The sequence below is a fragment of the Trachemys scripta genome, chromosome 7 (genome assembly GCF_013100865.1).
Source record: "Trachemys scripta elegans isolate TJP31775 chromosome 7, CAS_Tse_1.0, whole genome shotgun sequence".
NCBI lineage: Eukaryota > Metazoa > Chordata > Testudines > Emydidae > Trachemys > Trachemys scripta.
The window spans coordinates 46,199,947-46,213,535 of NC_048304.1; the positions used below are offsets into that span (position 1 = coordinate 46,199,947).

General features: G+C 48.5%; 1 protein-coding gene across 1 annotated transcript in view; it reads left to right on the forward strand.

Annotated features, from left to right (window-relative positions):
* Positions 1–2,589: 2,589 nt before the first annotated feature.
* DOCK3 (dedicator of cytokinesis 3) overlaps positions 2,590–13,589 on the forward strand; it is a 335,434-nt gene continuing 324,434 nt past the window's right edge. The window contains exon 1 of the mRNA XM_034775725.1: positions 2,590–2,876. Within this exon, the coding sequence (XP_034631616.1) occupies positions 2,590–2,876 (287 nt within the window). The remainder of the gene's footprint in view (positions 2,877–13,589) is intronic.

Below are 13,589 nucleotides of genomic sequence, written 5' to 3' on the forward strand. Positions count from 1 at the left end.
GCACCGCGGTGACCCCTGGAGTGGCGGCTGTATATCGCGCTATAAGGGGAGCCACGTGCTCCCCCCACTCTCAGTTCCTTCTTGCCGCCAGTGAAGGTAGTCGGAACTTGTGCTCCAGTTCTGCTGCAGCCTTTCTACTCAACCTTAGTGGTACTGTTCGTGGAATTGTTACTTCAGTTGTTAGAGTGGGCTTGGGGCATGCCCCGTGCCCCAGGCTTCAAGTTGTGTAACTCCTTTCGCCGTTCTATGCCTGGGAGTGACCCTCACACTGAGTGTCTCTGCTGCTTGGGTGAAACTCACATCAGCGAACGTTGTAAGATCTGCAGGTCATTCAAGCCGCGGACCAAGAAGGAGAGAGACATTAGACTCCGTGCTCTCCTGATGGAATCGGCGTTGGCCCCAACTCCAGCATGCCGGGCGGACTCGGCACCCACCGGTGCGTCGTCAGTGCGTAGCTAGGCCCCCTCTACTAGCCGGCACCGCTCCCCCTCTAAGAAGCAAGGAAAGGGCCCTACCTCGCAGCGGCGCCGAGACAAGGTCCCCCCGGGCTCAAGGTCTCCGACTCACGTGGAGCGGAGCAGCCCGGCGCCGTCCGCGCACACATCTCCGCCAGTATGGATGCCCTCGACGCCGGAGGTGACTCAGGCAGTGAAGGACATTATGAGTCTGCCGGTTCCAGGCATGCAACCGGCAACGGCTCCCCGGTCTCGGGGCAAGCCCTCATTGGGTGCCCATCAGACCTCTCTTGTGGGTCGCAGTTCCTGCTCCGAGGACTGCTCCCTGCACCGTTCGACGCTGACCAGGCCATCACAGTCACCGCCGGCACAGGAGTCTCGGGGACCCTCTACGCTGCCTGCCAGCGACAGGCTTCGAGAGAGGCGCCAGGAATGTTTTCCTTTGCGACGCGACGACCGCAGCCGGTCTCATTGGGATAGACGTCGTCGTTCTCATTCCAGTTCCCGCTCACCTAGACGTTGTGCTCAGGATTCCCCTCACGATGACTCGGCATCGGGGAACCAGAGCTCCTGCCGCCGTCGTGGGTACCGAAGTAGCTCTTCGGGCGGGTACCATTCCTTGACATCGAGGTCCAGGTCCTGAGAGAGGCATCATTGCAGGCACCGCCGCTCACACCGTTCCCGTGAGACTTGTGCGCTCAACGGTGATCTCAGCCTCAGCATGCAGCCGCCCATCCCCGGCCCACACGGCTCAGCTGGGACAACTACCACCGCCGGGTCAGTGGCAAGGGGCCCCGTGGCAAGGACAGTGCTGCCAGTGGGCACCGATGGCCGCCCAGACAGGAGCCTACTCGGTTGCCAGAGCGTCACAGGCTCCATCAGCCTCGTCCGTCCGCCTAAGAGACAGATCGGCGGGCCACGAGTCGGTGGACCTGTGCCCGGACTCTGATCTGGGGCTCGACCCCCCGGTGCTGACTGAGGCCCACAGCTCCGTGCGGACCCTTTCCCCGGCACCAGATGACACCATAACGGCGCCTCTGCCATCAATCCCTCAGGAGTATTTTAAGGTGCACCAGGACCTGCTAAAGCGGGTGGCATCCAGCCTCCAACTGCAGGCCGAGGAAATGGAGGGCCCTTCCGATTCCCTCTTTAATGTGTTGTCCCCTTTGACACCGGGCTGCGTGGCTCTGCCTCTGCACCAGGGTGTAGCCAACATTTCCAACACCCTGTGGCAAACTCCCGTCTCCTTGGTCCCGATCTCCAAGAAGGCTGAAAGGAAGTACTTTGTGCCGGCCAAGGACCATGAGTGCCTCTATTCCCACCCGGCACCTAACTCGCTTGTGGTAAAGTCAGTAAACCACAGAGAATGACTGGGCCAGCCCTCACCTACCCACAAAAATAAGGACGCCAGACGACTGGACTCCTTTGGTAGAAAGATTTATTCCTCGGCAAGCTTCCAGTTCAGGGTAGCCAACCACCAGGCCTTGCTGAGCAGATATGACTTTAACCTGTGGGAGTCTCTGCCTAAGTTTGAGCATCTCCTCCCAGACCGGGACAGGAAGGACTTTAAGGTTCTGGTGGAAGAAGGGGCGGCGGCGGCTAAAGCGGTCCTGCAAGCAGCGTCGGACGCAGCCAGCTCGATGGTTTTGGCGATTTCCATGCGCAGGCCTTCGTGGCTCCTCCTGTCCGGACTCTCGACGGATGCAAGACATCCCGTTTGATGGGAAAGCGCTCTTCGCAGACCAGACTGATGTCAGGCTGCATGGGATGAAGGATTCCCGTACCTCCCTGCAGACCTTGGGCCTCTACGTCCTTCCGGCTAAGGACAAGGCCAAATCGCAACCGTCAGCTCAACCTGCAAGGAGCAGATACGAGCCCCCATATAAGAAACCGAGGGACCAAAAATGCCAGTCTCAGTGGCAGTCCCGCTCATCCCTGCAGCCTGGGCCCACTAAGGGAAAGAGGCAGGGAAAGAGGCGGTTTTGACTATTTGCAGAGGGGCACGGAGCCAGTTGCCAGGGAGACCCCCCAATTAATAACGTTTGTGTTCCGCAACCATTTGTCTGCCTTCCTCATGGCGTGGCCCCGTATAACATTAGACCAGTGGGTCCTCAGTACCATTTCCAAGGGCTACATGTTGCAGTTCACCTCACCCCCACCAAACCATCCGCCCTCCCCGGTAGACCTGGGGGACCCAGAGCATGCCCACCTCCTAGCTCAGGATGTGGACCGTCTACTGCACCTGGGGGTGGTAGAATTCCAGAGCAAAGGGTTCTACTCCTGGTACTTCCTGATCCTGAAGGCCAAAGGGGGCCTCAGGCCCATCCTGGACCTCCGGGGCCTAAACCGTTTTTTGGCCCGCTCCAAGTTCCGCATGGTGTCCCTGACCTCTATTGTCCCCTCCCTGGACCCGGGGGACAGGTATGCGTCCCTGGACCTCCAGGACACGTAGTTTCACATTCATATTTTCGAGTGGCACAGGTGCTTCCTCCGCTTCCTAGTGGGGTTAGACCACTACCAGTTTGCGGTCCTCCCGTTTGGCCTATCCACAGCACCCACGGTTTTCATGAAGTGTATGACTGTGGTAGCAGCCTACCTCAGGCGGGAGGGGGTCCAGATCTTCCCATACCTGGGCGATTGGCTTCTCAAGGGCGACTCGCGTTCTGAGGTAAAGACCCACGTGGAGATGCTCCTCTCAACATGCGCCAGTCTCGGCCTAGTGGTGAACGAGACCAAATCAACCTTCGTTCTGGTTCAGTGCATACAGTTCATTGGGGTGCTGCTGGACTCCTTGAGGGCCACAGCCTCTCTCCCCCAGACAGGTTCGAGGCACTGAGAGATCTTATCGCCTCAGTCACAGCCTTCCCGGTGACAACGGTGAGAGTGTGCCTTCGAATTCTGGGCCACATGGCGGCATGTATGTACATGGTCTGCCATACCAGGCTCTGAATGAGGCCCCTCCAGCTCTGGCTAGCCTCCCAGTTCTCTCAGGCCCGGGACAGGCTAGACAAGGTTTTCACAGTTTCATCCCCAGTACTGGCTTCCCTTCAATGGTGGTCTTACCCAAGCAATTTGCTGCAAGGGGTTCCCTTTCAGGATGCCAGCCCGTCTGTAGACCTGGTGACTGACGTGTCGGACCTGGGTTGGGGAGCCCACACAGGGAACATGCAAACCCAAGGGACATGGTCGATCCCGGACCTGCCCCTTCACATAAATGTCAAAGAACTCAGGGCAGTGCGGTTGGCGTGCGTGGCCTTCCACACGCACCTTCGCGGCAAGGTGGTCAGAGTCCTCACGGACAACACCGCTGCCATGTACTACATCAACAGGCAAGGCGGGACTCGCTCCCTAGCCCTCTGCCGAGAAGCCCTGAACCTATGGGAGTTCTGTATAGCCTACGATATTTCCCTCAGGGCCGTACACCTCCCGGGCGTCTGCAATACACAGGCAGATTGCCTCAGCAGGGTTTTCTTCCCCCAGTACGAGTGGTCGCTCCACTCGGAGGTCACTCACTCACTCTTCTGAGAGTGGGGAGTTCCCCAGGTCGACCTCTTTGCAACCCACCAGAACCGGCATTGCCCGCGGTTCTGCTCCAGAGGAGGGATGAGGAGGGGCGCAATCTCTGATGCGTTCCTCATATGGCGGTCGGGACAGCTCCTTTACGCTTTCCCGCCATTCCCCTTCATCGACAAAGTCTTGCAGAAGGTAAAAAGCAGACAAGGCGAGAGTCATCCTCATAGCCCCGGCGTGGGCCCGCCAACACTGGTACGGGACTCTCCTTCGCCTTTTGGCGGCCCCCCCGAGGATGCTGCCGCTTCACCTGGACGTCCTCTCCCAGGATGGGGGCCGCCTCCTCCATCCCAAATTAGCCGCACTCCACCTGACAGCATGGTTGCTCCGTGGCTGAATGAGGAGGAGGGAAGGTGTTCGGAGCAGGTAAGGCGGGTCGTCCTGGAAAGCAGGAAGCCGTCCACGCGCAGGACGTACCTGGCAAAGTGATCCAAGTTCTCCAAGTGGGCAAGTGAGTGGGGAGTGTCCCCCTCCTCCGCACCTCTCCAGCTTATCCTGGACTACCTCCTGTCCCTTAGGGCCCAAGGACTGGCACCCGCCTCGGTCAGGGTACACCTGGTGACCATTTCGGCCTTCCACCCGCCGGTGCAAGGGCACTCAGTCTTCTCCCACTCTATGACCTCCTGTTTCCTGAAGAGCCTTGACTGTTCGTTCCCATACGCTAGACCCCCCCATGCTGCAATGGGACCTAAACCTGGTTTGTCCCGACTCATGGGGCCCCCCCTTTGAGCCCCTGGTCACGTGTTCCTGGTCTCACCTCTCATGGAAGGTGGCCTTCCTTGTAGCGATCACGGCGGCCCGACATGTCTAGGAACTTAGGGCCTTGCCCTCAGAACCCCCCTATATGGTCTTCCACAGGGATAAAGTCCAGCTTTGCCCACACCCGGCATTCCTCCCGAAGGTGGTCTCTGCCCCTTCCATATGGAACAAAGCATTTTTCTTCCCATGCTGTGTCCTAAGCCCCATTCCTCTAACGAGGAGCACCACCTCCACACCCTCGATGTGCGTAGGGCACTGGCCTTTTACCTGGATCGGACCAAACTGTTCTGGAAATCCTCGCAACTCTGTATTGCCTCGGCCGAGCGGGTGAAGGGTCAACCTATCTCCACCCAGCGTCTTTCCTGCTGGATCACCTCCACTCAACGAGGGCTCAGGCCTCATCAGCTGCCTACATAGCCCATGTCCCTATCCAAGACATTTGTAGGGCGGCCACTTGGGCCTCAGTTCATATATTCACTTCGCATTACGCAATCATCTCCCAGTCTAGGGATGACACCTGGTTCGGTAGGGGCGGTACTCAGTCCCGGACTATCGTGAACTCCTACCCACCTCCAACAGATATTGCTTGGAATCACCTACTGTGGAATACACATGAGCAATCACTCGAAGAAAAAGGACAGTTACCTGTTCCGTAACTGGCGTTCTTCGAGATGTGTTGCTCATGTCTATTCCACACCCCGCCCTCCTTCCCCTCTGTCGGAGTTGTCGGGCAAGAAGGAACTGAGGGTGGGTGGAGCCCGTGGCTCCCCTTATAGCACAATATACAGGCGCCACTCCAGGGGTTGCCGCGGTGCTCCTCCACTACGGGTACTGCTAAGGGAAAAACTTCCGGCACCGGTGCATGTGGCGAGCACGCACACCTACTGTGGAATACACATGAGCAACACACCTTGAAGAATGCCAGTTACGGAACAGGTAACTGTCCTTTTCCTTACACTTGAAGAAAGCTAGACCTTGTGGGGTTTTATTCTTTTAGGTCTCCATCGTTTCTTTTTTCTCAAATGCCTTAATCTGTGGGCAGTTCTTAAATAGTAGTAACTCATAATTTTGTGTCCTTAGTTACTACATATGCTTAGGGTCCAAATCTTTCCTGTCTGGTTAAGGCCATCAGGGAAGAATTGGATACTGTCAAAACCTACCCGGGGAAAATAAGGTTGCTGGCTTCTGTAAGGAAGGTGTTGTACAACTATCACTCAAAAAAAATGTTTGATATTCACAATCTGACTAACCATTGTCCAGTATCTAATCTTTCCTTTCTAGTTAAAATTGTTAATGTTATAATCGGACCCCTCTTAACATATCTGGTTGCCTCAGATCTCCTTGACGCTTGTCAGTCTGGTTACAAATCTGAGTATGGCATGGAAACTGCATTGACAGCATTGGTACATCATCACTTTCTGGCCATACATATATATCAGATGTCCATACTGATATTGTGAGATCTATCCACTACCTTTGATATTGTTAATCACAAGGTGTTGTTGACTCACCCGCATATGGGGGGGGGTGTAGAAAGGTTGACCTTCAGTGACTTTGGTCTTCTCTCTCTGAGAGATCCCAGGTGATAATTTTGGACAGTTGCTCTTCTGCTGCAAGGGTACTCTCATTTGGAGTTCCTCAGGGTCCTCTTGCCCCCTCTCTTGTTCAGTAGATGAGAGGATTAGTGAGGAAGCATAAGCTCTGGTGTTTTCAGTATGCTTATGACTCCTCATTTTGTTTTTTTATTTCATTCAGTCCATCCACTGCTATTTAAAGACCTTATTTAGTAGAAATGGGTCAGGGTTAGCTGGATAGATAAGATGGTGGACCTAGATAAGACTGAGATTATACAGGTAGGTTGGGGGAAGCAACTAGAGGACATGGTGAAGATTTATTTTTGGCACTCTAATTGAGGGGTATATTTGCCACTTGGTGCTAATATTCACATTCTGGGGTGGGATTGTTGGACCCCCACTTGCTTAGACAATAACTATTGTTTGGTTTTGTTTTACAGTATCACCTAAACTGAGAGAATAGGTCTATTGTGCTAGGCACTGTATAAACACATAGTAAAAGACAGTGTGAGCCTGGAAGATCTTACAATCTAAAAAAGGCAAGATTAAGGGTTTGAAACTATTCTAATTTATCTGGAACTTAACCAATACTGTAATCTCTTGTGTCACTTTAACCAAAGTTCATATCATATTTGATATTCAATATAATATTAAATAAAATATTTAACCTACAAGCTAGTGTGGGTGAATAGGCCTGGCTGGCCTCCCTTGCACCGATCAGAACATCGGCGAAGACGTGTCATATAGGCCCGCCCTGCAGGCCACAAGCCGGAACTAGGCTAAGTGACACAGCCTCCTGCCAAACTTGGTCAAGGGTCATGACGAGAGGGGAGGGGGGAGGCAAGGAGGGAAAAAATAAAAAGCCCCAGCAGCGGCACTAATGAAATATGTTCATGGCTGATGAAATATAATAACCGCTTGTGTGAAGCAATAGGTAACTTTAGCTCAATGCAAACTGACTAAATGCAACTTCTCCTGTGAGCACCCTGTAATTCCAGCTAAATGCAAAACTAGCCAATTAGATACCTTCTTTGGGCATCCTGTAATGAACCCCTATGCCCTATAATGGTAAAACCCCGGAAAAACAACATGCACTCTGCCGAGAAAAACACTGCAACTGGTGCCAAGCACTGCCCATATCAGAAACCACCAAGAAGCCCTCCACTCAATATGCACCCAATTCTCGTAAAATAATTAGGAAGGTGTCGGGAAGAAGGGACAGACCCCAACTCTTATTTCACGAAAATGATGTATGCTTTGTACTATGCTTGCGTTTTGAAGGAATAAAAACAGCCTGCGTGCTGTGCTAGGGGTGGTAGTTTTCGGACTGCTACCCCAACACGTTGGTATGTATTGCAATAAACTGGCCTCAGGCTTGAGTCTGTGAACTAAAATCAATGCGTGGGTGACTTTTTCCACGACACTAGTTTAAAGCTTGTCTTTTTGTCTAAGAAACTTTTCACTACTTCTTTGGGTGATGGTCCCTATGTATATTGCACACATGGGATATGCATGTGCACCATGGACCCAAATCCAGAATTTTTTAGTAATCGGTGTCCGTTGGCCCACACATGCCATAGCTTTCCTCATGCTCTGAACTGAAGGTATAAGGGATGGTGCAGACAAACGCTTGTCCAGTCCCTTCTTACTGCTGCATGGTCTGAGTCGGAATCTTTTGTGTCCTCAGCTCCTTTTGCTACTGCATCATTTCTGTGAATATATCATGCATCCGAAGAAGTGAGGTTTTTACTCACGAAAGCTTATGCCCAAATAAATCTGTTAGTCTTTAAGGTGCCACCAGACTCCTTGTTGTTTTTGTGAATATATTGTAAGTGTTTGTTTTCTGTATTTTCTCCTTTTTAGACTCGAGTATAGTGTGGTTAAATAGTTTCCTCCTCTTCTCCTTCTTGTTGATTCTGATATGAATGCATCTTGTACTGCAGCTCAAATGCTTGCTGGTAAACAATTCTGTTGTGCTCCATGTGGCTTGACTTTAACATTCGTGCCCTGAATGCTCTGAAACTTTATTCATTTGTTCAACGTATGAGCAGGGAGAGGTACTTATGTAGGTCCAGCATTTGTGTGGTAAATGTTGGCTGGCACTCAAAAGCTGTTTAAGTTTGAAGACACTGACTCCTTAAAGAGTTTGATGATGATGTAACTGAGTATATGCTACCATTACTGGAGGAATTTCAGACATGGGGGCATTCAAGTTCTGGGATCATTTTCTCCAGGTTATGCAGATCTAAATGTCCGTGCAGAGAGATGGTGATTGGAAAGTTCACCTGCAAACAATGTGCCATGCTTCCATAATTCTTAACTACAGATAAACCCAGCTATCCCTGGTGGATATCAATCTACATTTGTGATATGTGAAATCTCCCTGAAAAAAATACACGGTGCCTTTGAATCAAGGGAATTTGCTGTGCATCAGATTACTAGTTCTTGTATTGGAATGTGCCATCAAAGTCTCAAAGGGCAGTACTGGGATTGTAGGACTGACAAGAAAGAAGCTAGCCTTTGTCAGGTGGACCCTCAAAAGACTGGTCCTGAGGGAATATGCAAAAGATATGAGAGAAAGATGTGACCTAACAAGAAATAGTGAAAACAAAGTCTACAAAAAAAAAATCCTTGCCTCTGCACTGAAATGGATGAAGAGTGTGTTACAGCATTTACTAACCTTGTCATCAAAAATATGACACACACAGTTGACTCTGAATCACATCCAGAGATGCTTATCAATGTAGCAGTTGGACTTCAGGGAACATCAGATGTACAAAAAGTAGCAGATGTTGGCAAAGAAGAAATGGAAAGATTTGTGAGAGGTCCTTTTGATTCTGATGGGGCATGAAGCTTCTTCGACCTAGTCAAGAAATCTGGCTTCAAAACATTTGCTGACCTGGCCAAGAAGACCAAATTTAAGTCTGACAAAGGAGGGACAATTACAGCAGCAATTGTTTTCCCTAGAACCCTGTTTGTAGCAAGATGCAGAGATGATGTTTCAATGTACACACATTAACAAGGTGTGACTCTGTGTCATCCCTATTTGGTATTGGGGGGGAAAAAAATCCGAGTTTGATATTGTCAAAGTAAAGGAAGCTTACTGCCTCAGAGATCTTGCCAAATTGGGAGAGAATGATGGATAAGCTGCAATTTCTTCGGCAAGGAAGTTGGAGCAGTGCTGCATGACCAGAGCGAAAAAGAAAAGGAGAACCACAAATACCAGACTTGTTTGTACCTTAATCTAGCCATCAAAAAGGTCAAATCACAGGCCAAACTCCCACCATGTGAGGACAGTTTTGAAGAGCATATCAATAAAACACCTTGACAAACAGAGATTTGGATGTCTTTGCACATAGGTAAATCAGATATTGGATCACCATTACAATATGGATGGGAAAATGTGGATGATGTACTACTTCCTGTAATCTTCAAGGGCTGAATGGCATCTGAGCTTATTTGTGTCTGTACAGGTAGGAGGGCACTGCACAGTCAACTGTATCTGTAGTCTGAACAATCTTCCCTGCAGAGAACTGTGTATATGACAAGATAATGAAGACTGTGGTAACCCACGTGCTCTTGACAGAGATCATAATGATGAATATAATGATGTTAACTAGAAATGTCACCAGTGGTATTACATTTCAATGATACCAGTACAAATTTTTATTATTAGATTTTGTTTTACCCTTTAGATTGTGGTAGTGATGGTTTGAAGTCACAAAGAAATCCAATTTTATGTCTTGAAATAATATGTAGAGTCATTAACAAACAGAAATGAATGCAAATATTTCATTTGCAGTGATCATTTTAGCATGTTAGTGTCATTGTTCATCTCCATTTCTGTGGTAAAGGCACCACTTGACAGCTCCATATCATGTCTCTCTTTAAGTAGACATAAGCTTTCAAATGATGTGCATGTGTTTAGAGAAAGTACATTAAGTCAATCAGTAAGTGGTGTCTGCCACTCACCTACTTTGTCTGGAAAATTCCAGTATCTTCATGCAAAACATCTTGTCCCATACTAGTTTATGTAAGACATTTTGGACCATACAGTGAACAGCTGCTGGCTTAGCTTCAGACAGCAACATATTTCTGCAGATTATTTTCTGTGGGCCTCCTCTGGTCCTTTGGCCAACTTTGCACAACTCCATGCTCTTTCCATCAGCACTTTTAGCTATCTGCAGTAATGTCCATTTTTAATTTAGAGCAGAATGTAAGGTCTGTTCACAATTCATGATGGTTCTGCCCTTGTTTAGTAGTTTTCACTATTCAGCAGTTTAAAAGCATTTAATTCATTTGCTTTGTCAGTCAACAGTAGGTCAATCAAAACAGCTGTACACATCGCCATATCAGTGCTTGATTATTCCATATACCACAATGATAAGGGTGGTAAGATTACTTCATATGTGAAACGCTCTCTGTGTAATTGCCAGTCATACACTTGATCAGGTCTTAGGGCCTTATAACATTTTGGTTACTTCACTTAAAAGATTTACACCTCATTTTGTATTCTCAACATACCACTTGAATGGATCGGCTTCTTTAATACAAAACAAATATTTTGTTAGCTATTACTTTTAGTTCTATATGTTGATCGGATTTTCTATTTCAGATAGACAGCATGCTCTGAACTATTTGCAATATTTTATGATGAGGTTGCCTAAGGGGTGAAAAATTCTCAAACTTGAAGGGGTCTATGACATAATGCCTGTAGCATAGCTTTAATTTTCTGATATAGTTTCTTAAATCTGAATTGACACCTGTTAGATTTCTTTATCTAGTAAAAACATTATATCTTGTCATACTGTATCAAATAGTATAGCTTGTTCTATGGCATCTCTATTACCGAATTATAGGCACAGATGAGGAAGTAACTTCACAGCTTAATAAGAATTTGGGGTTAGGTCTAGCTAATTAGCTGATATAGTATAGCAACCTACATCTCCTCTGCAGTATCTGCTCTTCTATATCTTTTAAAGGCTTAGATGTAAGTTTTGACAAAATTGCAGCCTGTGTGTGGATGTCTATAATATTGTTGTTAATAAAGTCCATATTTTCTGTATCATTGCTATAGAAGGAACATTTGAAGAGGCTTCAAAATAAATCAACCCCCCAAATCATGTAAAAATTTAGAAAGACCTTATTCTGGAGTTATATAGAAGAATTTGCAGAAACCTGTAGATCACTACTGATCATCACAGAAAACTCACAATGGGCTGGATATTCATACCCTTATATTAAGTTGCACCTCACTCTAGCCTCACTAAAATTAGTGGAACTACTCATGGTATACAGGTTATCCCAATCTAGCCCTATAATTCAGGAGAGAGGTCAGAAGAATAGAAATGTGAATTTGGCATTCAAAATGAGTGTGGCTGAGGAGATGGATAATCAGTCTGGCTCGGTAAATTGCAGGCAAATTGCCTGGATATCTACACAGTACAAATGAGATATGATTGGTGAGGCAATATCTTTCATTGGTCTGACTTCTGTCAGTGAGAGAGACAAGCTTTTGAACTTACACTGAACTTTTCATCAGGTCTAGAAATGTACTCAGAGCGTCACAGCTAAATACAAGGTGGAATAAGACATACAACTGGGCTGGCCCTGCTTTTCCTGCTCTGTTGGAGACAACCAGCCTCACCAGGCTCTGTTTGTGACAGGTTGGATCACAGAACCCCCCCACCTTGGGAACTGCCAACCGATGTGCCAAGATTACTTCTGCCCCTGCTTTCCCTGCCAGCTTGGGACTCCAGCACCCTGTCTTGTTGAGCCAGACACGCCAGTCTGCTCCAACTCCGACCTAGGGTCTGAACCATGTCCCCTAACAGCTGTAGGTTTAAACTGAAAGCAGCTTACTGAAGTGTTCCTGTCTTTAATATTCAGATGCCCAACTCCCAATGGGGTCCAAACCCCCTCCTTCCTCCCACCAACTCCTGGTGAATACAGATCCAACCCCCTTGGATCTAAAACAAGGAAAAATCAATCAGGTTCTTAAAAAGAAGGCTTTTAATTAAAGAAAAAGGTAAAAATCATCTCTGTAAAATCAGTATGGAAATTAACCTTACAGGGTAATCAAACTTAAAGAGCTCAGAGGACTCCCCTCTAGTCTTAGGTTCAAAGTACAGCAAACAAAGATAAACACTCTAGTAAAAGGTACATTTACAAGTTGAGAAAACAAAGGAAAACTAACATGCCTTGCCTGGCTATTTACTTACAAGTTTGAAATAGGAGAGACTTGTTTAGAAAGATGTGGAGAACCTGGATTGATGTCTGGTCCCTCTCAGTCCCGAGAGCAAACGCACTCCCAAACAAAGAACACAAACAAAAGCCTTCCCCCCACCCAAGATTTGAAAGTATCTTGTCCCCTTATTGGTCCTTTAGGTCAGATGCCAGCCAGGTTACCTGAGCTTCTTAACCCTTTACAGGGAAAAGGATTTTGGAGTCTCTGGCCAGGAGGGATTTTATAGTACTGTACACAGGACAGCTGTTACCCTTCCCTTTATAGTTATGACAGCCAGGCACTTTGGTAGTGGAGGTGACCAACCAGAAGGAAAGACAGGGACTGCTGGGACCGACCCCTAAATCCAAGGAGGCTAAGTTGGACCTCTTTGGTAGGAAGATATACTCTACCAGAGTGGCTCCAGCTTTGTGTTGCCAACCAGCAGGCAGTCCTCAGCCACTATAGTTTTAACTCCAGAATACATTGTCGAAATTTAAAGAACTTCTTCCGGCGGAGTCCTGCTCGGAGTTTGCTGCTGTCCTGGAAGAAGGCAAAGTTGTAGTGAGGACCTCCTTAGAGGCCTCCTGAGACACGGTGGACTCGGCAGCCCATACCATGGTGACAGGCATAGCCATGAGAAGAAGCTTATGGCTTCAGGTGTCATGTCTCCCGCATGAGGTCCCGCAGATCATTCAGGACTAGCCCTTTGACTGTGTAGGGCTTTTTTTGGAGAAAACAGACAATAAGCTCCACAGCGTAAAGGACTTAAGGGCAACTCTGAAATCTCTTGGGCTTCATATGCCAGCCTCCGCAAAGGAAGCATTTTAAACAACACCCTGTTCCTCGCTTCTACCCAGCTCTGCCTAGGCAGGACTATAGCAGGAAGTGGGGCAGGAGTAACAAACGGAGACCCTCGCAATTCTCCTCTAACCAGGGTCAGGGACTCAGTGAAGCAGCCTCAGGCATCAAAGCCAAACTTTTGCAGGTGCGCCCGAGGGCGATGCA